Raw genomic sequence first — 23045 nt, 5'->3', positions numbered from 1 at the left:
GATGGGGGTATTGCCTTCAGGGGGGAAGTTGTGTATGATATAAACTATTTTGGAGATGCATTGGTATACACATAGAGGTAGATATATATATTTTGGTGAGAGATATTTGGTCTTTCTACGGTGCATTAGAGTGTTTATTATTTGCTGTTACGTTAGAGTTCTGTACCTGGTTTTTATATTCGGTTCAGGGGCAAGTTCACAAAGCCTGGTTCAGGGCGGAAGTATGATATCATTTAACTATTTGGGGGCCTGACTTGATCTGAAAACTAAATCTTCTAGGAAATGCCCTCTTTTTCACCGCACCGTCTGGCGATATTGGGTCCTCCCAGGACCCGTTCGGACGCTGGATGCCCTACATGAGGCCGCATGATTCACATGCCTCTCTTCGGGGTTATACGCAATATGCAGCCTGCAACTCACTGGGTTAGCCTTAAATACACCTCCTAATCTTTCTTTCCACATCATAACACGCCGTTAACTCTAGGACGCAAGATATTGGCAACGAATTCTCTGAAAATGCGGAATGAACATCCCTGGATGCCACAGAGTAACTATCCAGGGCTGTCAAAGGATGTGGCAGACGACGGCTTAGCAGCTTGTAGTCATGGAGTCTGCTTTTTCCGCAACTCGCAGTTGGTTGGCCTCACTCCCTAAATGTGCCCAGTGGTTGATGCTGATGTGAAGTTGATAAGCTTGATATCAACAACTTCTCCTAAGTTTTTGCGGAGCGCATGGTGGCTGAGATTCGAGCTCGCCTTTGCAGTTTAGTTATTGGCTTGCAAAACTTCTCCTGTCAGTCTGAAACCTGCCGACTGAAAACCACAAAATTGTCAAGATTTGCAATGTGCTTTGTGATCAAAATTATTTGGTAATCCATCAGTTACATGCGAAAATCTCCAAGGGGCATGGCTTGGTCAACCCTCCCTGCCGTTGGGCAGTATGTCTTGCGAGTGATAGTTTTATTCCAGGTTTGGTTTCAGTTGTACATCGAATGTTCGCCAACTACAGCGTCTTGCGATAAAGCACGGCTACAAGATAGGAAACCTCCAGCAGCCTTTTATCATTTTGCAAGCTTTTGAGAACTTCGCTTAAAAAGTTGACGGGCGCCAATCCTCAACCTTGCATCAAGGAGTGCATATACCTTCTTTTCATTGTTGGAAATGCCCCGGCATGTGAGAATCTCAGCTTCTATTCAGAAGTTCCGGGGAAGTCGCCGTCGCTTGAGTTTTGCTCTTCTTATTTGTTATCCCATCTCGGGTGCCACATATTTCGAATGGACAGAGCCTTTTGAATACCAAAACAGGCCTACTTGACCATTCGCACGTTTTTCCGGAAGATTAAAGCCTGATTTCTATAATATGGGACAATGCTTGGTCATGAATCATGGTGCTTTTCGGTTTTATCGGCTTTATGCTGATATGGAGAACTAGGTTCTGTCCATTTTTCGGACGCTGTGCGTTTTCTCCGCACGACCATATTCTTTCACGACCCAGCATAACTTTCCAAATATCTGTACGTTATATATTTCATTGAAATAAACCCCACTGTTCGAATGCCTTTGCAAGACAATTGGAAGAACCTTACACAAAACATGACGGAACTTTTTAGATCAAACTACATCTTGATGATAGCTGGAGTTTATAATTGTAGGCATTTTTATCGCTATGCCCTCCCCATGGAGGGTAAATTATCAACACCGGTGTTTTGCATCGCGAGGCCCTCCGCCACGACTTAAGAGAAGCCGCATCTCGGGAACCGGTGCGAACATAACTCCTCTTCGTTTAAGGAATTGTGATATTTCTCTCAGATACAAAGGGGCAGTTGTTCCTCTCAATGAAGGTAGTGGTTATCATTTAACCAAAAGTGGAGGATATTGGTTCTGAGAGATTCTAGCTGCCTCTCTACTGCCGAGAGCCGAATTTCTTCTTCGTCAGCAAATCCAGGTACGTGATTGACATCTGGATAATATCATCTACATATTCTGGATTTTCATATACTAATAACAAATTTATAGCCTCTTACACATACCAGAATCTTGGTCAATCAAATTCCTGCTTGGAGGTTCAAGAACGCATTCTGAACCACGCTGCCTACTAGCAAAAGGTGTGATAATTTCCTTGACGTGACGGAAAGACAGGACGGGTGGAGTACGCGCTTGCTGACTGTTGTAGATGTGTCACGTAGGGATACTTCTCCGGACTGAGTGTGGGGCACCCGGAAAGAAGATAAGACCATACTTTGTAACGCTGCTAAGCAAACTGGTATACCGTGTTCGCTCCCACACCGTCCACTTTCCGATGGTAAAAATTTCTGGAGGTCTTTGTAGGTGTGCCTGCGTCAAACCCCTTTCTGATGACCATGAAATGAAGGAGTTACATCTCTTTAAAAGCAGCTCTCTTTGTGTTCTTAGCTGGCTGGTGAGCTTCGTCTGTCATCTGGCTAAAAGCTTTCATTTTCCTTCCTTAGCCAGTGGTATAGTTGGTAACTAGTTATGGTGAACGGCATCTAAAAGGTTTTATGGGCGAAGCAATAACAGTACCAAACTGCCACTGTCAGTCATCCTTTCAGATCTGACATATCCAATGTGATATTTGTGATATTTTACCCCATCTTGATAATCGTCAGACATGAATTTAAGCAACCGAGGTAGTTACCTCTAAAGTCTGAGGAAGTATGAAATTACTCTAGCATATGCCCTTGGAAAATCCGTGACAATAGCTAGTACGTAAGGATCAGAGGTATGCACATTTTAGCCTTCTCTATTTGACTGCCAATAATCGCAATTGAATTTCTGGTTGTTTCGAAGATTCCAAGATTCTGTTAAGTAACGATTTTCCCTGCCGATTGTTAGATCTATAGCCGCTAGGCTCAAAACAGACTAGCGCGCTCCGGCTTCAGTGTCCGCATTTTTTCGACTTTCTGAGACTTCGGGGTTTATTTCCTCAACTGCGGGTCACATCGACAAATCAGACTCATTGTTAGATGGCCTGACCAAGGATTCCTGGGACGAGGGCGCTTAAGGGGATGCCATGTCTGCCCATATGGCCTTCCGCCTCTCTCTTCTTACCCGACAATGGGGCCGATTCCCCCTCTCCTCCCGGCCAGTTCGGCCCGGCCTCCGCGCCGCATCAACCTCCCCGCGGAGGCTAGACCTGCTAGCCGTAGATAAAAAGTGGAAAGACAGATGGCGGGATGATCCGACGGCACATTTGGTGAAGAACCATGGCAAGGAAAAAGCGTACATCCTTGCGATGTTCCCTTACCCGTCCGGTACGTTGCATATGGGACATGTACGGGTTTATACCATTGCCGACATGCTGGCTCGTTTTAAGCACATGAAGGGATACGATGTGCTGCATCCTATGGGATGGGATGCGTTTGGGCTTCCGGCAGAGAATGCGGCGATCGAACGGGGAATTGACCCCGCCCAGTGGACGATGCAGAATATAGCCAACATGAAGGAGCAGCTCAGGGCTATTGGGGCGCATTTTGATTGGAATAGGGTATGGTTAGATATGTGGGGATGTCTCTTTCTTTGGGCCTTTTGGTGTATATTGTTAGGGGTTTTATATATATTCCCTGTTGCTGATGTTGTCTATGGTGCAACGAGTGCTGGTAGGAACTGATGACCTGCTCTCCTGAATTTTACAAGCACACGCAGCGCTTATTCTTGATGCTATATGGACGGGGACTGGCATATCAAGCAAAAGCCCTGGTCAATTACGATCCTGTCGATAAAACTGTTTTGGCAAACGAACAGGTATGGGTAGTTTATTATTATCCTATGGGAGTACATTCTGATGTGTTTACACTAGGTGAATGCAAATGGGTGTTCATGGCGATCTGGAGCAAAAGTTAAAAAGGTCGAGCTGAAGCAGTGGTTCTTCCGCATCACTGCTTTTAAGGAGGCACTACTCAAGGACCTTGATGCGTTGGCAGATGGCTGGCCTGAGCGAGTGTTGTCCATGCAGAGACATTGGCTGGGCAAGTCCACAGGCGCGCATATTAAATTTCTGGTTTCCGCCCCCGACGATAATTACGACATTCAAGTGTTTACTACGCGCCCGGATACGCTCCATGGCGTCCAATATCTTGCTTTGTCAATAACCCATCCATTGGTGGTGAAATTGTCAAACTCGGATACCGGGCTAAAATTCTTTCTCGAATCTGTTGCCTCTCTTCCACAGGACTCAAAGGCGGGCTATCGACTTCCAGGTGTAATGGCCGTCAACCCTCTCAGTTCTCTCGAGGCAAATCCTTCCCTACAATCGTCGATCCCTGTATACGTCGCCCCGTACGTTTTGGCAGAGTACGGCGAAGGTGCGGTCATGGGCGTGCCTGGCCATGATTCTCGAGATTTTGCATTTTGGAACGAAAACTCGGAATCCCAACCCGTGTCGTTTGTTATAAAGCCAAAGTCTTCCCAGGAACATAGTCTCACAGAATCATCCACTAGCAAGTTAAAGCCATTCACTGGGAAAGGGATTTTGGCAGATACCTGTGGATCTTACGGTGGCATGGCCTCTGACGAGGGTGGGAGTAAGATCGTTGCAGACTTGAAAAGGCAAGGGAATTTTGCAAATATCGCGGAAAATTGGAGACTTAGGGATTGGCTAGTTAGCCGGCAGCGATACTGGGGAGCTCCAATCCCGATTATTCATTGTGATTCGTGTGGCCCAGTTCCTGTTCCAATTGACCAACTCCCCGTTGAGCTTCCCGTAATTGAAGGTGACGTCGGTCTTAGAGGCAAACAGGGAAATCCATTGGAATCTGCTGAAGAGTGGCTGCACACCTCTTGCCCTAGCTGCGGAGGAGCCGCTAAAAGAGAAACCGACACAATGGACACTTTCGTTGACTCCTCCTGGTATTTCCTAAGATACCTTGACCCATTCAACAAAACGGCACCCTTCTCCGCTTCGACCGTCCAGCCTGTCGATGTATACATCGGAGGTATCGAGCATGCAATATTACATTTGTTATACTCTCGATTTATCTATAAATTTCTGGCGACTACTGAACTGTTCCCTAAAGAGCCATCAGGACCCGCAGCGGTCATGGAACCCTTTCTCAAACTTTTATCACAAGGAATGGTTCATGGAAAGACATATTCTGACCCGTCGACAGGTCGCTTTTTGAAGCCATCAGAAGTTGACCTATCAAATCCTGATGCCCCTTTGATCAAGGGCACCTGGATCGCCCCAAATATAACCTTTGAAAAGATGTCAAAGAGCAAACACAACGGCGTGGACCCTACCACATGCATCAACACCTACGGCTCCGATGCAATCCGCGCACATATCCTGTTTTCCGCCCCTGTCAGTGAGATTCTTGAGTGGGATGAGTCAAAAATTGTCGGTATGGAACGGTGGTTTAATAGGCTGTGGCGCGTCGTAACAGACGCACAAAATTCTTTGGAAAGTTTCTCGCTCTTGAGCAAGGAATCTCTGAAACACATGAATGATATCCGCCTGCTAGACCTGAAAAAGACATCCGATGACGAAGCCAATATCCTCCTCACGACACACGACACCATTAAATCCGTTTCCCACTGCCTCGACGAAACACCCTACGGTCTAAACACCGTCATATCTGATCTGACTAAATTTACCAACGCGCTAGCATCCTCTTCCCTTCCCGCAACTGCGTCATCGCCACCTTCACAAACCATCTTGTACATCGCACTCTCCTCTCTTCTCCGACTCCTAGCCCCCATAACCCCCGCGCTCGCCTCTGAATGCTGGGAACATCTACACAGCTCCATCCTAACAGGCCCGGTTCCATCACCTACACCTGCAGGTGCAATCCCATCAATCTTCTCCTCTCCCTGGCCCACGCAATTCCTCGCAGAATACGACGTCCAAACCCTCCGCGCTCGCAGTGGCAAAACCGTTGCAGTACAAATAAACGGAAAACTCCGTTTCAGTACAACCATTCCATCTCCGCCCGGTGACGGATCTGCGTCGTCGAAGAATGTGTCCCCAGAAGTGAAAGAATGGATTTTATCACACCTCCTGGAATCCGATGAGGGGAAAGTGTGGCTGAGAAAGAGGAATGACTGGGAGAAGAGGAAGCGGGTTATTGTTGTTGGTGGTGGGAAGGTTGTCAACGTGGTGTTTTGATGGATTGAACAATGAGTTTGTTCTACCCTTGATGACTATTTGAGGGGGCAAGTTTATTGTATAAAATCCGTACTTTCCCTCTTCACATCCTTTTCATTTCTTGTGTAACTATCAGTATATAGACGCTAATTGAACGACATATGGTTGGAGGTACGGTTGCTAAAAATGTGTTCTGTGGTAAATGATATACAAGGAAGCAATGGGTAGTGGTAAATAATAAGTACAAAGGGCGACGTCGGTGTTCCTGCATGTTGAGTGGGTTAATCGTGAAATGGTAAATAAAACACCCATGATTCTTACAAATAAGGAATAGATGCAGTTATACAGAAAGTAGAAAAGAATGAATAATACAGGACAGGACATAGATACGATAATAACAGCCGGTGGAGATACAAACTACTTAGAGCATGGTGTTCTGCACGGCTTAGAATATGGTTGTTGTTGTTGTTGTTATTAAAGAGTGATGTCATTGAGTCGTTGATGGAATCAATGTTATGAGGAGGGGGCAAATATGGTACTGGAATGAAGTGGGAGTTGTTCTAATGAGTTGGTGGGTTGATCAGTGAACTTGAGAAAAGAAGAAACCGTAGTTTTCATTAACTGTATGCTAAATCCAGTGATCAGGCTCCCTGAAAGTTTTGTTTGGTAAGATGGATAATGGGTCGGGAGGTGACCAGAGAGGTTGTAATGGCGGAGGAGATGCGAAGGCCGGATCAGCTAAGAGGAATGACTGGCTAGAGAAAGTAGTATCGGCTGAAGTGGCCGATGATGGGGTGGGGGGAAGATTTTTATTGATGCAGGGCGGGTCTATCCGCCGCTTCGTTGGAGGGCTCCGTTGTCGTGGGTCTTGACCGATGAATTCTGGGCTTGGTGTATTTTGCCTTTTGGGCGATACTCTGCTCATACTATCATCTCCATCGATTGGGGGACCTGCTGAGAGTTCACCAAAGGGCTTCGGATCGCTCCATAAGCCTTGGAATCTTGAAGCTGTTGGAGTTGAGCCATTGTTGGGTGATGAATGAACGGGGGGCACATCTTGGACGAGAGAAAAGGGTAGGGTCATTGTTGAAGAGTTTTGATGTTGCATAGGCCCAGGCATTGCGATGTTGCTGAGTCGAAGGCCGATTTGCACCGTGGCTGCACTGATGTCAGAGGAGAAGCGTCGATGGCGTGCATAACTTGGTCGAGGAGGAGCTAGTATATCCTCACGACTCGTATTAAAGTTCAAAATAAATCGTCTTGTTTGGCGGGAGGAATCTCTCGCCGGGAATAAGGAATAGTTGGACGGCTTTCTTGAATGCCTAGCACGGTGTCGCGGCGCAGGGACTTGGTTCAAAGTCGGTTGAGGCTTCATTGGCCCTGTTTCCTCGAGTCGGTCGTTATCAGGAGGAAAATAGACCTCTTTTTCAAAGTAAGGCCTTTTGGGATCTTCCGTAACAATGGGTGTTGTAATTTGAGCCTCTAGAGCAAGCTCTGTTGAGTCGACTCTTTTCAGAGAGTGCTTCATCCATGCCTTGGTGCCTGGGCCGATCATCATGTTCCCTCCATTCGCACGCAAGAGAAGGTAGATAAAAGCGTAGACAATACCGAACGAATTCAAGGCCACGGAGCCCATCAGAGTCGAAGAGTTGTTCGCTATTCGCCAAAACGTGTCTTGTACCCAGAACGGGAGAACTAGGGTCTTCTGATGATTAGTCACAGGAGCAAAACCCCCTTCAACGACCCCAAGGCACAAAACGGTTTGGTATGGCTTACAAAAACGATGGTCGTGCCGGCCAGGTAATACACGATGCTGCTGGCGGCAATTCGATCGTGGGCATCGAGTTGCGCAGTCCTCCACAGCCTTATTGACAAGGTGGTCCCATTCACGATGTAGCAGACAATTAGACTGATGGTTAGCCCCAAGCCGATGTCAGACCAGTGCGCGGTCAATTGTAATAAGGTCGCCAAACACCTCTCTCTCTTTTTGGTGTTCGCACTGGATGGTATCCATGTCAAGAGAAGCATAACAGCAACAAGAACCCAACATATACGTGAGTTCCATCGGCCTTTGGCCGCAAATCTAGATGGCCTGACAATTCGAATAACAGCTTCCGAGGTAAATACAAGTACAACATAACCTATGACCCACACAACTACATAATATCCATGTCAGTCATGTCTAAACTATGGGGAAATAAGGAGTTTTATTATTCACCTGTCCATGTAATTTGTGAGGAGGCTGAACACCCTTTTGCAAACACGTCTTTGAGCGCGGTGCTCTGGACACCCAGCAACACCAAACTTTGACAAATGGACGCAAATGATAAAATTAGAGGGAAAGAGTGAGCTGGAAGAATGTAGTGGAACATCTCGAATCGCCTCCTAATCTCGCCGTGAGAATGTAACAAGATTGGTTGGGGCGAAATGGGCAGTTTCTAACCTCATCTTCGGCCGGTAGACCTCCCTTGACGACTTCCAGCTCTCATACATGATACTTAATATCACCAACATCGACGCTGCCACACTGAAAGACGCTGTGATGATGACAGAAAAGCGGTTTTGAAGGTTAAATTTCAGAAGCAAGACGTGTACAAGACGATTGCCCTCCAAACCACCATTTCCATCTTCCCTCCCATGCCCAGTTCCATTGCTGAGGGGGTTTATCGCATCTCCAAAGCCACTCCCTGAGTCACTCCCAAAACCTCTGAACCCGCTCCCGTCACGGTACATGTCATTGCCAAAGTGATTTGGTTGATCCATGTCAGTTAATGATCCCCCATCTGGGATCGTTGGGGAAAAAAAAAAAACTGAATCAAAAGAATGGCACGCTGGTATCCAGCAACAACGACGGATGATGTGAAAAAAAAAAAGGAAAAAAATTGAAAAAAATTGAAATAATGAATGAAGTATAGAATAAAGAACGAGCGGGATAAGATGAATAGTCGGGAACAGGAAAAAGAGGGACTTGACGTGGCAAATATGAAACTTCGAGTCCCGGTTCGAGTCCGTATCCTCTAATCGTGCCAGTCTGTCACAGCGTTAGCTCTAACAGGAACAAGAGCGTGGCCTTCTTATGACAGATACAGATGGGGAACACCACCAGGGACAAAGGAGTGAGCACGGATGACTGCTGAAGAGCATGTGTAGTGTCTTCATTTGCAACCCAGGCAACCACTTGCACATATAGATACCCCGATTTCTAGCACTTAGGGCATCATCGCACCCACATAGCCCGCATAGAACGGTCGGTATACGCCAAGCATCCACTGTTTCAGTGCCCACTCTGGGAGGCAAAGTGGTACCATATTTGGAATCCTCCATTGTGGGAACAACCATCAATTCCATACTCAATTGACCCTGGTTGGGAGAGAAACCCTCTCTAACGCCGCGGTCATTCATTCCAAATAACAACATTACGGCATCGAAGCCGTCGAAGCCGTCCAAGCCGTCCAAGCCATGCAAGAGCACAAATCCATGCATCATACTTGGAGGGAGCCAACTCAAACCCGGCAGAGCGGAACTTGCACCAGGGACGGGCCCTCAGATGGCCCCGGGCATTACCAAAGGGCAAAGGATGGCTGCCCCAAATCCAATTAAAAAAAAAAAAAAAAAAAAAAAAAAAAAAAAAAAAAGGGACCCTTACGCCAGGGGCAAAAGGTTCAATGCGAGGTGAAACCAGGGCAGTCTGGCGAGGGTGGAGGTGAAGTTAAGGTTGGCCGGCTAGACCCAACGAGGGTGTCTGGTACCGGGCACCTCCAGGGGATCCAGCCCTAAAAGCCCCTCCCGAAATAGCGGCCGCGACTGTTGCGAGAGCCAAACAACAGGCACCCGGGGGCTAATTAACTCGGTTTCAGTGTGGTTTGATCCCCCCCAGAAATATTGGGGGGGGGGGGGGGCGTGGCGCAAGAAGAACGCTGGTTCAGGCTCCCAACATTAGGTAACTGGTTACGTCACGGTGTCTATCTATCTATTAGCTGGTTAACCAACGGGTCCACTAATTTAGGTGTGCTTTCTTTTTTCTTTTTCTTTTTTTTCCAACCCCCTTTTCTGATCTTATAAAACCTTATGGGTCGTTTGTATACGGAGTTCTCCTGGCAGTGCAAATTATCCGTTCATCCATCGGTTGCAACCAGTTTTCAAATTCGGGTTCTTGATTTGATGCAACCCCTCAGCAACATTTAAATGTGATGTGGCGTAGAGATGGGCCTGCTCAACACAGACAAGGCTAACACAAAGATGAAAGATCTTTTGTGCCAAAATATCACTTACGAATGGAGTTACACTTTCGCTAATCTCACGACTTCTTAAAAGGCTTTTTTTTCTTTTTCTTTTTCTTATTTCTTTTTAGCGGCCTGATTCCATTAGAACTAAATATCAAGCAACAACCTGGAATTGCAACATTCTGCGATTAAGCCTCATGGGTGGTAAATTCCGCAGTACTACGAGGTATTCGTAAGAATACGGCTCACAATCCAAATACCTAGGAGCAAGTAGCCCGCAATCCACTGCTACCGTTACTAATTAGCTAGGAGTTGCACAGACTCATCTTTGATCCGCAATTTTGTGGACATGTGCAGGTAGGCAGTAAAATCTCGAACCTTGTCTTCAGACCTTTAATTTAAAGCCCCTGATCCATGCTACTGGTTCGTGATTCCATGGGTGCCAGACATTCCCTAAACCCAGTTAAAACCAAAAAGCGTGATCGAGAGCCTTCTTCAAAAGTTTATTCCACATATCGTGGCCACTGACTGTGTTTATAACCTGTCAAAGTGAGAGACGCTCATGTGCTTGCTTTCCAAGTTCAAGGCATATGATATTCCTGAAAGCCTCTGTTGCAAACCGAAAATGCAACGCTTTAATCTAGAACCCCTCCTCGAGTTCTGGACGGTGGACAATTTCCCAATCCTCAGGTTAAACGTATCCGCTTTTTATTACCCCTCCACCACCATCCTTTTGTCGATGTTGTCGCCGCCGCCGAATATATGCCGAGAACAACCAGCATTGCATCGTTCCCCAAATCTCTTCCCATGAGATATAAACTCTTAAGGAAGTTAGGGGGGGGGGGGCAACATTTGCTAATTACCGTCCATGAAGTGTCGTTGAGAAATGCTCTCAGAGCCAGTCAACTATTTTCTCTCACATAACTGCATTAATAACTATTCAACTGCCTTGAGCTGTATTGGTCTGGCTCTGCTTTGAAACATGACCTGGAGCTCCAAACAAGGGGTGACAAGGAACTCAATGGGTATCTTGCCTGTAGATCAGTCGTATTCCTCTGGGAGGAGGAGGAGGGGGGGGGGGGGGGGGGGTTAGCTGTAGTTCTGTTTGTCTCCGGTTGAAGAAATCACCTCTAATACCAACACCCGATATTCTAGATGAGCAATACAAAGGCATCCAAACAAAACAAAAAAAATTATCGCTGGCTTTCCTCGCCGTTGCGGATGTGCGAAGATATTGTGAAATCGCTGTCCCTGTCAATCAGCCCTGACAGATGAATCGGCGTCCAATGTTTTGGGAATGCAGAACAGAAAGCATAGATGTTGCAATGTCGTCTCTGTCCACGTCCCGATGCTCTGACCATGCGGCAATATAGCCCGTAGTGCGGGTTTTTTTTTTTTTTTTTTTTTTTTTTTTTTTTTTTTTTCAGTCCCCCCAGTTGGTATCCCAGAGGATGCGCTGGATGACTGAATCTCTTCTAATAGCTGCGAGAGGACAGTGTGGTCTTCGGGAGACACATCGAAAGGAGTTGGAACTCCCGAGTGCCTTCAATACAGAAAAGGACGAACAACTGTATCCGGGTCCGGGGTCGAAATTGGGATAAATACAGCAGGGCAGCCAGTCGTGCTGCACCGCACGGTCCCCTTCGTAACTATATTCTGCGATTCCAAATACTTGTCTGCATTGTGTGCCTCGAAATCGGAAATCGTCACACCAACACCAGCTTGTAAGATTGGCCATGCAGTCGAAGAAACGTAGGTCCTGCAATCTAATCCCTTCAGAATAGTGGACGACGACGTCTTCAGCGGGATACATATGCTTGACTTGAGGCTTTTGTGCAAGCAGGCTGCCGTGTCCGGTTCGACAGCTACTACAGAGATCTGATCAGCGGGTGCCTTGTAATGAGAAACAACGGCCTGTGCGAGAGACCCAACACCCACAGGGGTGATGGCCATTGCTGGCTTTTAAGTCTCTCCTCCTTGAGCTGGGAATTGGTTTCGTAAAAACATGGTCGAGCATCCCTCGATGGATCCACAGTGGGATTTCCTCAGAGCCATCAAAAGCAGCATCTTGAATCAAAAGACCACCAGGCACAGAATCAGCGGCTTTTGAGGCTAGCAGAATCGCGTCGTTCTTATGAGTCGGAAACTGCATTTACTTTTGCTCCTTCACCAGATATCCTCGCGAGTGCGGCTTCATCTAGGAATCGAGGGACGTAAATTTCCACAGGTATCGGTAGCACCTTTGCCATGAACGCAACGGCTCTTCCACGATTCCCATCGGTAGCAACATAAAGAGTAACTAACGCATTGATTTGTTCTCTGGCCGCTTTTGAAAGCTCCGAAAGGCTAGCAGTTTCGACGGGAAATTTTGTTTTCGTCGCTATTGCTGGAAATGTTTCCCCATGATGCACTTAAAATTTTGAAAGATGGAAGACTTCAGCGATCCCCTTCATATTTTGCATAAAGGCCGCGGCAATTCCTAACTCGCGGGCAAGTTCGTTAGGCGGGTGAAGAGGAGGTCGGCGATAGTGGCGTAACTAACTAGTAGGGCTTTGGTGGAATTTCAGAGCACCCTTGGCAAGCTCGGTTCCAACGATTCGCACTTGAAGTAGATCTGTCAGCGATGAGCAGACATTTGTGCAAGGTGCTTGAACCTGCACACAGCATTGAGATGCTAAATCTGGTTAAGTAGAAAACACTTCAACATTGTCAACAGCATAACATCAGCTAATTTTCTACACCGACATATTTAGAGACAATAACAAATTCAACCAAACAATGGTAGACAAATATTTAAGTAGCCGGAATGTCGGCAAACTATCTCTTACCGATATATATTTTTCACTTAGCAGAGGGTATATGTTTATTTAACATGCCGATGCTCGGGGAAGAACGAGGGCGAATCGAGGGCGAATCCCGCTTTATGCATTACATAGGATCCCCTGTGGCCAGTGAGAGGGTGCCACTATCCAGCAATCGGGAGTTGCCTGGGGTTTGATCCCAAGAATATTCTAAGACGGACATAGACTGGTTTGTTTGCCTGAAAGTCAGAGCCAAGAAGATGGCTTTGGAAATCCGCCTCCTCACGTCTCAAATTTTCCGCGGGCGATCTTAAACAGAGTCACAAACGGGGTATCATGTTCTCCATATAAGCATAAAACGAATGCCCAGAGGGCTTCAGATGAACGTTGCCAACAAGAAGCATAAAGAAAAGAAGGACCAAAATCCATCCTTCTAGTTTCTCAGCCCGTGGTTTACGTGGTGCCCCTGATAGGTGTTCGGTGGCCGTTGCACTTCTCTATGCTCTTGCTGTTCATGACCCATCCTAGAATCCTGCGCAAGCAGCGCATACTCTGAACGTACACAAAGAGAAGCGTTAGCCCGAGAAGGACACCGATGAGAGAGAGCAGGTGTCTGTCAGGGCAGACATGGCGGCCGTGTCTGTCACTGCATATCCTATGGGTAATGTCTTGTTTAGATGAGGCAGTTTCGAAAAGGGCAGTTAGGGGGAGAGTGTCTATAGACCACTCGACAGTCGGTGAAGGATACAGCGGGCGGGAACGCGCTGGTGGTGTGTATGAGTCTAGCACTACCCAATTGCCTACCATGCTGCTGATGCGGGAGGGGACAATCCGGATTACCATTGAACGTTTTTAAGACTGCGATTAATCTTACACAAAATATCCTTTAGAGGAGTTCGATTCGAGAGAGTCCGGAACGAACGAAGAATCGGGGCGTCCATCTTTTATACAAGTCCCTATCTCCACCCCACTGGTAGTACAAGAGGCAGATCACAGCGTTTAGCAATGGCTTCAACGAAAAGCAGCTTCGCCTCACTTAACTCATGGAAGTATGGGTTTCCCAAGGTTCATCTGTATGGGAGAAATGTCCTGCCAAGCCGCGGATTCCACCGTTGTTTGGCTGCCTAGCAGAATTGAAGTAGACGGTCCATGGTTGTACATGATGTTAGCGAGTCCAACAGTGTGGCATATCTAAACTGGGGAGCTTTTGAGAAGCGGAATACGAGCTGGAGTCAAACTCTGTGCCTTTTCACAAGGCCATTCGTCATTGGCATCATCAGTAACAAATCTGAGAGTCGGGGGGAAGTCCTAGAATTATCTCAATCCTGTTCCTTTGAAGAACTAAATGGTCACTTTCAGCTATTAGCAGGCAGAACATAACATGGATGGCTCAATCGGACTCCAGTCATTCCCAATCACCGAAAGTAACTAACTAACTAACAACAAGGTTAACGTCTCGTCTCGTTTGCGGACCGAAACCAGGCTGGGGGAGATTCTTCCCTTCGCCGACGGGTTCTTGATCCGCTAGGAATCTAGTTTACACAGCGCCAAAATTCTCAGTGAATACCTTCGGGGATATTTGCATTTACCGTTGTCGATTAACTACCTACTGAAAATTCGGTAATAACTTGTTACGCCAATGAAGAGCTTCATTGCAGGGGACTCTTACGGTATACGATTCTAAAGGTCAGTGAGGATTTCTGCCCGGGGAAGCAAGATGAAGCTTGCCAATCAAACATCTTAAGAGCCAATGAATGGTAAATATCTGGTGTGGTTTTGTTTCGTCATTGGATACTCCTGGATTGTTCGAGCGGGCAGTTAAGGATACAAAGAATAAAGGACTAATCTTGCCTCCGCGCACCCACACCTGATGTGGGTGCGCCACAGCGTAACGATAAAAACAGCGTAATGATAAAAATATGGATAATTAGAACTTCAAAAATTAATATCTCATCACCACGCTGCTAATCTATGATAATTAATTTATCTATATCATCTGTAGTAGCTGTATTATTCGGGAGATGTTCATATATATCATTAACCTCTTGTTGAGTTGGATCTGTGGCATTTTTCTTCAAAGCTCTCCCAACATGTTTGACTCCCTTATAATGTTCTTTTTCTGCTTCCTCCTCTTTATGTTGCATGATCTTTCTATTTGCATCCCTGACAGTGAGTATACCTCCTATTTGAACCTGCTGACATGTATTTTTAGTGCTGCGGTGTTTGATTGCAAGGTAGTAACCCTCAATCTCACTCTCTCTTATAGCATTGAGTTCCGCCTGAACAAGACTGCCTTGGAAAATCTTGTTCAATTGATTGCTCAGATGAGATGATTTGAAATCAAGTGTATCCTCCATATCTTGCATTGCCTTCTTTGCCACTCAAATATGATGTTGTAGCTTCTTGATTGTCTTGGGTGAGAATAGCTGTGATGAAGCAGTATCTGAACAGCTTGATTGCAGTGAAAAGGAGTCTTCTCCATATATTTGCAACTCAGAGTAGTCAGAGATTTTTGAATCTAACTTAAGCAGTATAGATTGTAAGTTGAATGAGACAATGCCACAATTTATAAAGTCAGCTCAAATAGTAGAAGATTGAAAAGTCATTTTGCAGACATTAATTAGATTCTGTAAGAATTGATGTTTTTCATACTGCTCATATTTATAACACACAGCTTAATTAACTGTTTTTGAATGATAGTGCTTATACTGCTGAAAAGATACATCATCTAGAGATTGCAATATATAAGTTGAATATGAAGAAAATTCATACAGAATAATCTTGTGAAGATCACAGTATTGTAGAAATTCTTCAGTAAGATGAGATTCATGATTGTCAAGAAGCAGTAATTGATGACTATCTTGCTGATGTTTTTTAAAGATCTTATTAAAATGCTGAATTTATGCAAAGTCAATCTCATCATTGGTATAGCCAGGATCTGATGTCACAATTGTATATCCGCCTGGTAGGTTGCTTTGTGTATACCAATCTTCAAGTTGGGTTTTGGATTTCATGATGATGAAGGGATCCAATACCTCACCATCTGCTGAAACACACTCAATCACAGTGATCAATCCTCAAGAATATGATGAAGTTATAACTGAATTAAAGTCTTTAAAAGCAGTAATAACCCATTCTCCACATCCATGACCCTCTTGAAAGCCAATCTCATTGAAGTTGTAGATATCGCAGGTTTGAAATGCGTACTTTTGAAGTAAGATTTCCAAACAGTCAAACCACACCTTGATGTAGCTAATATCCTCAACAGCAATTCTTTTCGGATCAATTGCCTTCTGCTTAACCCTTTATACCCATCCAAGCTTTGTATATATCGATAGGTCCACATCTTGCTGACCACGGGTGGGGAGGTTGAAGGATCAGTATGATGGCATTTAAGGATGAGATTCATGTTATCTTGAATCTGCTCTGCGGTCGGCGGGCAATTATTTCTGTCCATATGAGCTATCCACTCTTTTAACACGTCCTTCTGGCTCTTGCTAAGCTTCTTGTTCAGTGCAGTCTTTGCATTGCGTGTTTTTCTTCCATTGATTCTTGCTCGAAGATGTTGATAAGGAATGTTGAATTTGCGCGCCAGAGGTAGGATTTTCTGTTTTCAATTGCCATTATAGACTTCAATGACACTCTGAATACATTTTTCAAGATCATCTATCTTATTGATCATGGTGGTGGTGATATATTAATATTTGAAGATTGATTAATGAAGAAGTTGATATTTTTATCGTTACGCTGTTTTTATCGTTACGCTGTGGCGCACCCACAAGAGGTGTGGGTGCGCGGAGGCACGATTAGCATGAAGATCACGTCCTTCCAAGGGTAACTAACGTAGTTAAAGATGGCTAAATGCGATGCTGAGAAACTCAACAGCATGGTGGGAGAAGGTAATTTCAGACGTTGCAGCCTCATGAATTGAGGAGATTTCTTACTATTTCAGAGCAGCAATTACAAGCTCAAGCTTTCCCTCTCTATCTACACAATTTTGAAGAATTTTTTTATTGTGAAATGGAGGCTTTTCTGCGTGTTGAAAAAAAAAAAATATTAATTGGATTAAATAAACATAGGTTTGAATTTCGTGGCAACTCGCTTGGGAATTGGTTAGTTACGTTAGTTAAACTAGCTAGATAAATAGCAGCAACACATTTCCCCACTTATTACTATCCCCACATATATTAATCTCCCCCCTTCACTCACATCTTATTCCTCTCCCCATACGCCTTGGTCGCATAATCTCCCTTGTGCACAATCAAATCCTGCGGCCTATAATTCTGCCGGCCAGAAAAGTACTCGTCCAAAATGCTCTTCACGCCCTCCGCGTATCTAACCTGCGCATCAATGGACGTGCCAGACATGTGCGGGACCATCGCATTACCGCCTCCCCAAGGTCCCTGGACATAGCGGAGCGGGTGGTCTTCGGGTGCGGGTTGGGGGAACCAGACGTCACCGCCGTAGCCGCGTAGATGGCCGGATTTGATGGCTTCGGCGACGTCTTCTTTGACGACGATGGCGCCGCGGGCGGTGTTGACAAGCCAGGAGCCTGGGACGGGGGAGGGGGTGTGTTTTTAGTGGTATTCGCATAAAGAGGGGCAGCCATTGTGAATAGCTAGGAAAGAAAACATACCCTTCTTCATCTTCGCGATGAGATTCTTATCAAACAGTCCCCTCGTCTTCTCATGCAATGGGCAATTGATCGTAACAACATCACACTGCGCCAACATCTCCTCCAACGTACTCACCCTGCGACACCCAATCTCCTTCTCCACCTCTGGACTCAACGGCTGATAGTCGTAATACAGCAACTCCTTACAATCAAACGGCTTCAGCCTCCTCAGCACCCTCTCCCCAATGCGTCCAATGGCCACAGTCCCAACGACTTTGCCCTCGAGGTCATACTCGTTCTTAGCTACGGCGGCGACGTTCCAGTCACCGGCGGCAATCTGCTCGTGGGCGGGGACGAAGTTGCGCACGAGCACGAGGATGGTCATGACGACATGCTCGGCGACGGAGACGACGTTGCAGCCTGTTACCTCGGCGACAGTGATGCCACCATTTGTCTTGTTGGCGGCGTTGAGGTCGACATGGTCGGAACCTACGCCGGCGGTTATGGCGAGCTTGAGGTTCTTGGCTTTGGCGAGGCGATCGGCGGTCAGGTAGCCCGGGTGGAAGCTGGAGGGTGAGAGAGGGGTGGAAAGGGTTCTTGTTAGATTTATATACATATGAATGTATATGTATGCATATGCATGTAATGGGTGATACGAGAGCGATGACTAATGGGGTATAGGTCTGATGCCAAAGAGCTCAGGTCGGGGTCGGACATACGGGGTGGTAATGATGACCTCCGCATCGACGAGTTCCTTTTCAAATTTGGAGTCTGGGCCCTCCTTATCAGACGTGGTGACGAGGGTATGTCCCTTGTCTTCTAGCCACTTGCGCAGGCCCAGCTCGTTCTCAGTGGTCCCGAGCAGACCGGGCTGCTGCTTCGCGTGTTCACCCCCCTATACCTGATGTTAGGAATAAATACTGATGACATGACATACAAATATGTTTTCATAAGATAAACGATTGCACTCTGTATGTGGAACACAGATGCGATGTATTGTGCATGATGGTTTTTTTTTTTTTTTTCTTTTTTTCTTTTCTTTCTTTCTTTCTCATATTTTTGGGGCGGGGGACAAGGGGCAACAACTTACATCGTACAAAACCAACAAAACTTTACCCTGAAGTTTAGGAGATGCGGTCAGTGTTCTAACTCCAAATAGAGGGAGAAGACGAGGCAACAGTGATGACACATTGGAAAGCAGAGGCGAAGCAGAGGCGGCGCGGGGGATGCCAGAGGCGCCTATAGATCTGCCCGCGAACAGGGAGGAGGCGGGGCTGGATAGATGACGAGATAGAGACCGTAGAAATACCATTGTAGCTTGCTAGAGCTGATTGAATGAAGAAGAATGGGGCGTTGTGTTCAATCGAAGAGAAGAGATGCGGGATTGGCTAGGAGTGAGTTTTACTTTGAGAATGGCGAAGTGAGCAGAGAGTGTTGGTTCGTGTTTGGCTGGTGGTGAGCTGCTGGGATGAAGTGAGGAGTCGACACTTCGCTTACTCAGGATGGACCCTGCAGGGGGTTTGGGAGAGGGGGAGACACAGTTGAATTATGTATCTTTTTCCGGGTGACGGAGTAAGGGTAAGCAGACCCGAGATGCAGTAAATAGCATGTATAGCTATAAATAAAATAAATACAAAAACAAAAATGCCAGCAGATTTATCTTCCGCTGTGCGGAGAAAAGATCTGTATATATAGCTGCATACGGATAGGGGAGGGAAGAATGAGGAGCAACAGAGCAAGCAGCAGGGAACTTTCCTTGTTTATATAGCCCAACATCGCTAAGACATATGTCCTATTGCTATTTATTTATACTATTTGCTATTATGCCCATCGCATCGCCCATCTCAGGCAATCCATCCACTTTCCCTCATCCACCCCTTCACAGTCCACGAGGGCGAATCTTCGGACTGGTTCGTCCCCCACCTCCACCCCCGTCACCCCAGTGTGCAGTATACAGCGTAGTGCAACTAGACTAACTGCACTACAAGAAATTCAGCCAGGCCTGGCTGGCCGGTGGTGCAACTGCAACAGCGGACAAATGCCGATGATTGCCATTTTGATTCCCCCCCATTGCTCCGAAACAGGTTCTCTAATTCCAGTCCTGGAGAGATCGAGGAACGAGTTCATCGAATAACCGGGTTATCCATGCTGTGGAAGTCAAAATATTTATATACATATATATATCAAAAGGAGGGGAAGAGATGAACGTTCCAAGGTTTAAGCTGAGTTAACGGACAGCAAATGATGTTGATCATTAGAGAAGAAAAGGTACCGCTGTAAATTAGTTTATATATATATACACACGCATTGGATTTCCTTTTCCCGCCCGTGTGTCTGGGGATTGTCCATCATATATGGAACGAGCAATTGTAAGAGTGGGATAGGGAGGAGCTGCAACTGGCCACTCTTCCATACGTCTCCGCTTCTCCGCTTCACCCGCGATGGGCTGCCTGCCTGCATCATCCCCCCTGTGCGTATGCTCTGGTTATGGCCAGGATCAGGAACTAGAAAAGCATGCCGAGTCTAGGCAGTGGAATAGTAGCTAGCAATGCTAGCCTTGCCCATTATTGTATTGCGCATTGTTGCAATTGTTTCCCCCCCTCCCCCCCCCCCACCGTGAGATGTTGTTGAATGTCCCAGTTCAAGCTCCCAAAGGCGGGGGGAAGGTTGAGGGGTGTGATTACATAATGAGGGGAACTGAGGGGGAAGCGTTTGGGGGGGAGGGGGAGTGCGCTATTCCGCCTTTGCACTAGCGTAGCCCAGCTGACCTTAACTCGGCTACCTCATCCAGGATCGAGGAAGTCAAACAGCATCCGACCAATGAGTCTCGAAGATAACGTTTTGCCGTACAGTAACAGCGGCCATTAAGCTTACACGCTTAATTCCCTCCCTTCAACAAAATAAAACCTCCCCTCCTCCGGACGGAGTAGTTTTGCATGATGTTAGCGATAGCTCCGTTGTTTGGATGATGGGAACCACCGCTCCCCACTGGAAGCTCATGAGCTAACTGGTTAGTTAACTGGTTAGTTAGTTAACTAGTTAGTTATCACAGCTGAAGTTTCTTTGGTGGTGATACATCATAGACAAGCCAACTTCAAAACTTCGCCGATTGAATGCACCACCGACCGCATGATAACCAACTCTTCCTCAGGGGAAATTCCGGTTAGAGCATGATAGATGTATGGCCTCATATGAGCCAGGATTGCTGATGGAAACTCACTTGGAGCTGTGGTGAACATCTGCATACACACCTCCTACTGATGCCATTGGCACGGGGAACCATGCTCTGTGAGCGTGGATAGCAAGAATAGAACATGTTCTGAGCAGTTTCTTATGGAATTGAAGATTATTATTATTCTGAAGCCAGGTAGGAATGCCGGAATTGACCCGCTGCTGGAATATTATGATCAAAATGAAGCTTGTGACCAGATCTCCGGCTCTTCTTGTGTGAATCATAGTTATATCATATATATATGTTTATATATATATACCATGATCAAAGTATGATGATTTCTTCAAATCTTGATAGACATATATCACTGTCTCTGCTCATTGTCACAACGTGAGATCGAAGGCTATTTAACTTCCTATATCGATCACAATAGCGTGCTTGGCAATAGCAAATGGCCATTTCATATTTTTTGTCAGAAACAAGTTCAGGAGGGTTGATACGAGATGTAAATTTGGTACAATTTCTATATCTAAGTGCCTGGAGACGCAACCTTGGAGCTGATATTTCTGCAATTCGTGGTTTACACATCGCGGGGAGATGGAGGGGAATGTGAGGCTTCCATGCTGGTATGAATCCTACCTTGGGGCCAGCAGAACGATATAGGTCTCTTTTAGTAGTCATTTTTCACTTTGACATTTCCATTTCCCCCCTTTTCATCTCCTTCGCATTGAAGGAACAATTCAGAACGGTGCAGGGAGTTATATTAATTCCATTCATATATATGCCCCTGGTCTGATGAGAATGGACCAAAAACCAAAAAAAAGCTGCTTACCACCTTGAAAGACCAGAGGTATGCCGAAAATCACAAAACCGCTCAGATATAAATCGAGGTATAGAAAAGGAGGTATATACAAACAGTAAATGCTAAGAAGTATCCCGCAGATGGAACGCAGAATTGAAAAATATTAAAACAACAAGGGGATGTATGTGTGACATAGAGAGATATCCATCCAGTCAGCCATTATTATTAACCCGGTCGTACCCGTCTATCATCGCCGCTGCCACAACCACCACGACGCTGCCCTTCCCCGTCCTCCCCGTCCTCCTCATCACTATCATCCATAAAGCCCTCCTCCAAATCTCTACTCAACCTCCTCTCACTATCCACAACATCACCCCTCCTCCTCTCCAACGCCTCCCTCCTGTCCACATCCATCTCAAACCCAACCATATCCTCACCCTCCTCCTGATCGAACACGCTTCCCCCGTCATCATCATCATCATGGCCTCCACCAACGCTATGCCTCAGCCTCCACGAAGATGGCAGCAGCGACCGCATGAGGGCGTCGGAGATCCGTTCGCGAAGGGTGGAGGTGTGTGCGGTGATTGTCTGGAGGGGGAGGTAGTGGGCGTAGCGTTGGCGGTGGCGGCGGATGAAGGGGAGGATGAGGAGGGAGAGGAGGAGGTAGACGGATAGCGAGATTAGGGCAGGGATTAGGATGGTCTGTTCCAACGGGTTGGGGTGGTTGTTGTTAGTTGGGTTTTTTTTTTTTTTTTTTGGGGTTTGTTTGTTTGAGGGAAATGATCGAACTGACCTTCACTACTTGGAGGAGACCTGACATTGTTGTAAAGTCATGTATACGGGTTCCAGCAAGGGTCGGGAGCAGGGGAGCTCTCTACGAGAGGAAGATGCAAATAATGCGCAAATAGCCCATAAGGTTTCCAGCTGAATGGGATGTGCAGCTGTTTGGGACTGGTTTCAACTCAGCAGCCCTTTGTGATGGCCAAGATGGTTGAGGATGGAAGGGCAAAGAAGGGCAGCATGAAACGTAGAATACGATATATGCATGCCTCTGCGCTCTCTGACTGGGGCCGCCGCCAGACAATGCGAGTCAAGAAGTAATATTTTTTTTTTTTTATTTATCTTGTCTTTGTTTGTAATAGACTGACTCTCTTCCTTTTGGTTCTTGGTAGGAAATGAAGACTGATTACTAAGCTTTCCTGCCAGGCAAACCGGATCATCTCACCATCCGATATTTCCATCACGTGACATTCGAAGCATGCCCGCTAAGCCGTTTCTGAACTGGTCGATTCTTTCTCTTCCACCCGTTCATCAATCAACATTTCTTTTGGGGA

General features: G+C 46.3%; 7 protein-coding genes across 7 annotated transcripts in view; 2 read left to right on the top strand and 5 right to left on the bottom strand.

Annotated features, from left to right (window-relative positions):
- The window catches only part of PADG_12064 (uncharacterized protein), a gene marked incomplete at both ends in the record, with an annotated part of 2019 nt that extends 1365 nt beyond the window's left edge, over positions 1–654 (top strand). Inside the window, 2 exons of the mRNA XM_010763629.1 lie at positions 280–423; positions 485–654. Coding sequence (XP_010761931.1) covers positions 280–423; positions 485–654 — 314 coding nt within the window. The remainder of the gene's footprint in view (positions 1–279; positions 424–484) is intronic.
- Positions 655–3029: 2375 nt separating this feature from the next.
- PADG_06226 (leucine-tRNA ligase) lies at positions 3030–6119 on the top strand (the record flags this gene model as incomplete). Its single annotated transcript, XM_010763512.1, has 3 exons — positions 3030–3503; positions 3620–3760; positions 3816–6119. The coding sequence occupies 3 exons, from the start codon at positions 3030–3032 to the stop codon at positions 6117–6119; spliced, it is 2919 nt and encodes a 972-aa protein (XP_010761814.1).
- A 607-nt stretch (positions 6120–6726) lies between these two features.
- On the bottom strand, positions 6727–8861 carry PADG_06225 (uncharacterized protein; the record flags this gene model as incomplete). Its single annotated transcript, XM_010763352.1, has 4 exons — positions 6727–7800; positions 7875–8254; positions 8317–8483; positions 8542–8861. 4 exons carry the CDS (start codon positions 8859–8861, stop codon positions 6727–6729), a joined length of 1941 nt encoding a protein of 646 aa, XP_010761654.1.
- Positions 8862–11866: 3005 nt separating this feature from the next.
- Positions 11867–13250, bottom strand: PADG_12063 (uncharacterized protein; the record flags this gene model as incomplete). The annotated part of the gene is made up of 5 exons (XM_010763628.1): positions 11867–12189; positions 12260–12452; positions 12478–12707; positions 12864–12975; positions 13194–13250. The coding sequence occupies 5 exons, from the start codon at positions 13248–13250 to the stop codon at positions 11867–11869; spliced, it is 915 nt and encodes a 304-aa protein (XP_010761930.1).
- Positions 13251–13575: 325 nt separating this feature from the next.
- On the bottom strand, positions 13576–13965 carry PADG_12062 (uncharacterized protein; the record flags this gene model as incomplete). The annotated part of the gene is made up of 1 exon (XM_010763627.1): positions 13576–13965. One exon carries the CDS (start codon positions 13963–13965, stop codon positions 13576–13578), a length of 390 nt encoding a protein of 129 aa, XP_010761929.1.
- Positions 13966–17327: 3362 nt separating this feature from the next.
- Positions 17328–19049, bottom strand: PADG_06221 (formate dehydrogenase; the record flags this gene model as incomplete). The annotated part of the gene is made up of 4 exons (XM_010763351.1): positions 17328–17674; positions 17759–18303; positions 18457–18632; positions 18828–19049. 4 exons carry the CDS (start codon positions 19047–19049, stop codon positions 17328–17330), a joined length of 1290 nt encoding a protein of 429 aa, XP_010761653.1.
- Positions 19050–21936: 2887 nt separating this feature from the next.
- Positions 21937–22531, bottom strand: PADG_06220 (uncharacterized protein; the record flags this gene model as incomplete). Its single annotated transcript, XM_010763350.1, has 2 exons — positions 21937–22413; positions 22505–22531. 2 exons carry the CDS (start codon positions 22529–22531, stop codon positions 21937–21939), a joined length of 504 nt encoding a protein of 167 aa, XP_010761652.1.
- Between the last annotated feature and the right edge of the window lie 514 nt (positions 22532–23045).

This window comes from Paracoccidioides brasiliensis, assembly GCF_000150735.1.
Source record: "Paracoccidioides brasiliensis Pb18 unplaced genomic scaffold supercont2.8, whole genome shotgun sequence".
NCBI classification, from domain to species: Eukaryota; Fungi; Ascomycota; class Eurotiomycetes; order Onygenales; family Ajellomycetaceae; genus Paracoccidioides; species Paracoccidioides brasiliensis.
Note: the sequence above shows the minus strand (reverse complement) of the source record. Positions and strands in the feature narration are given on the sequence as shown.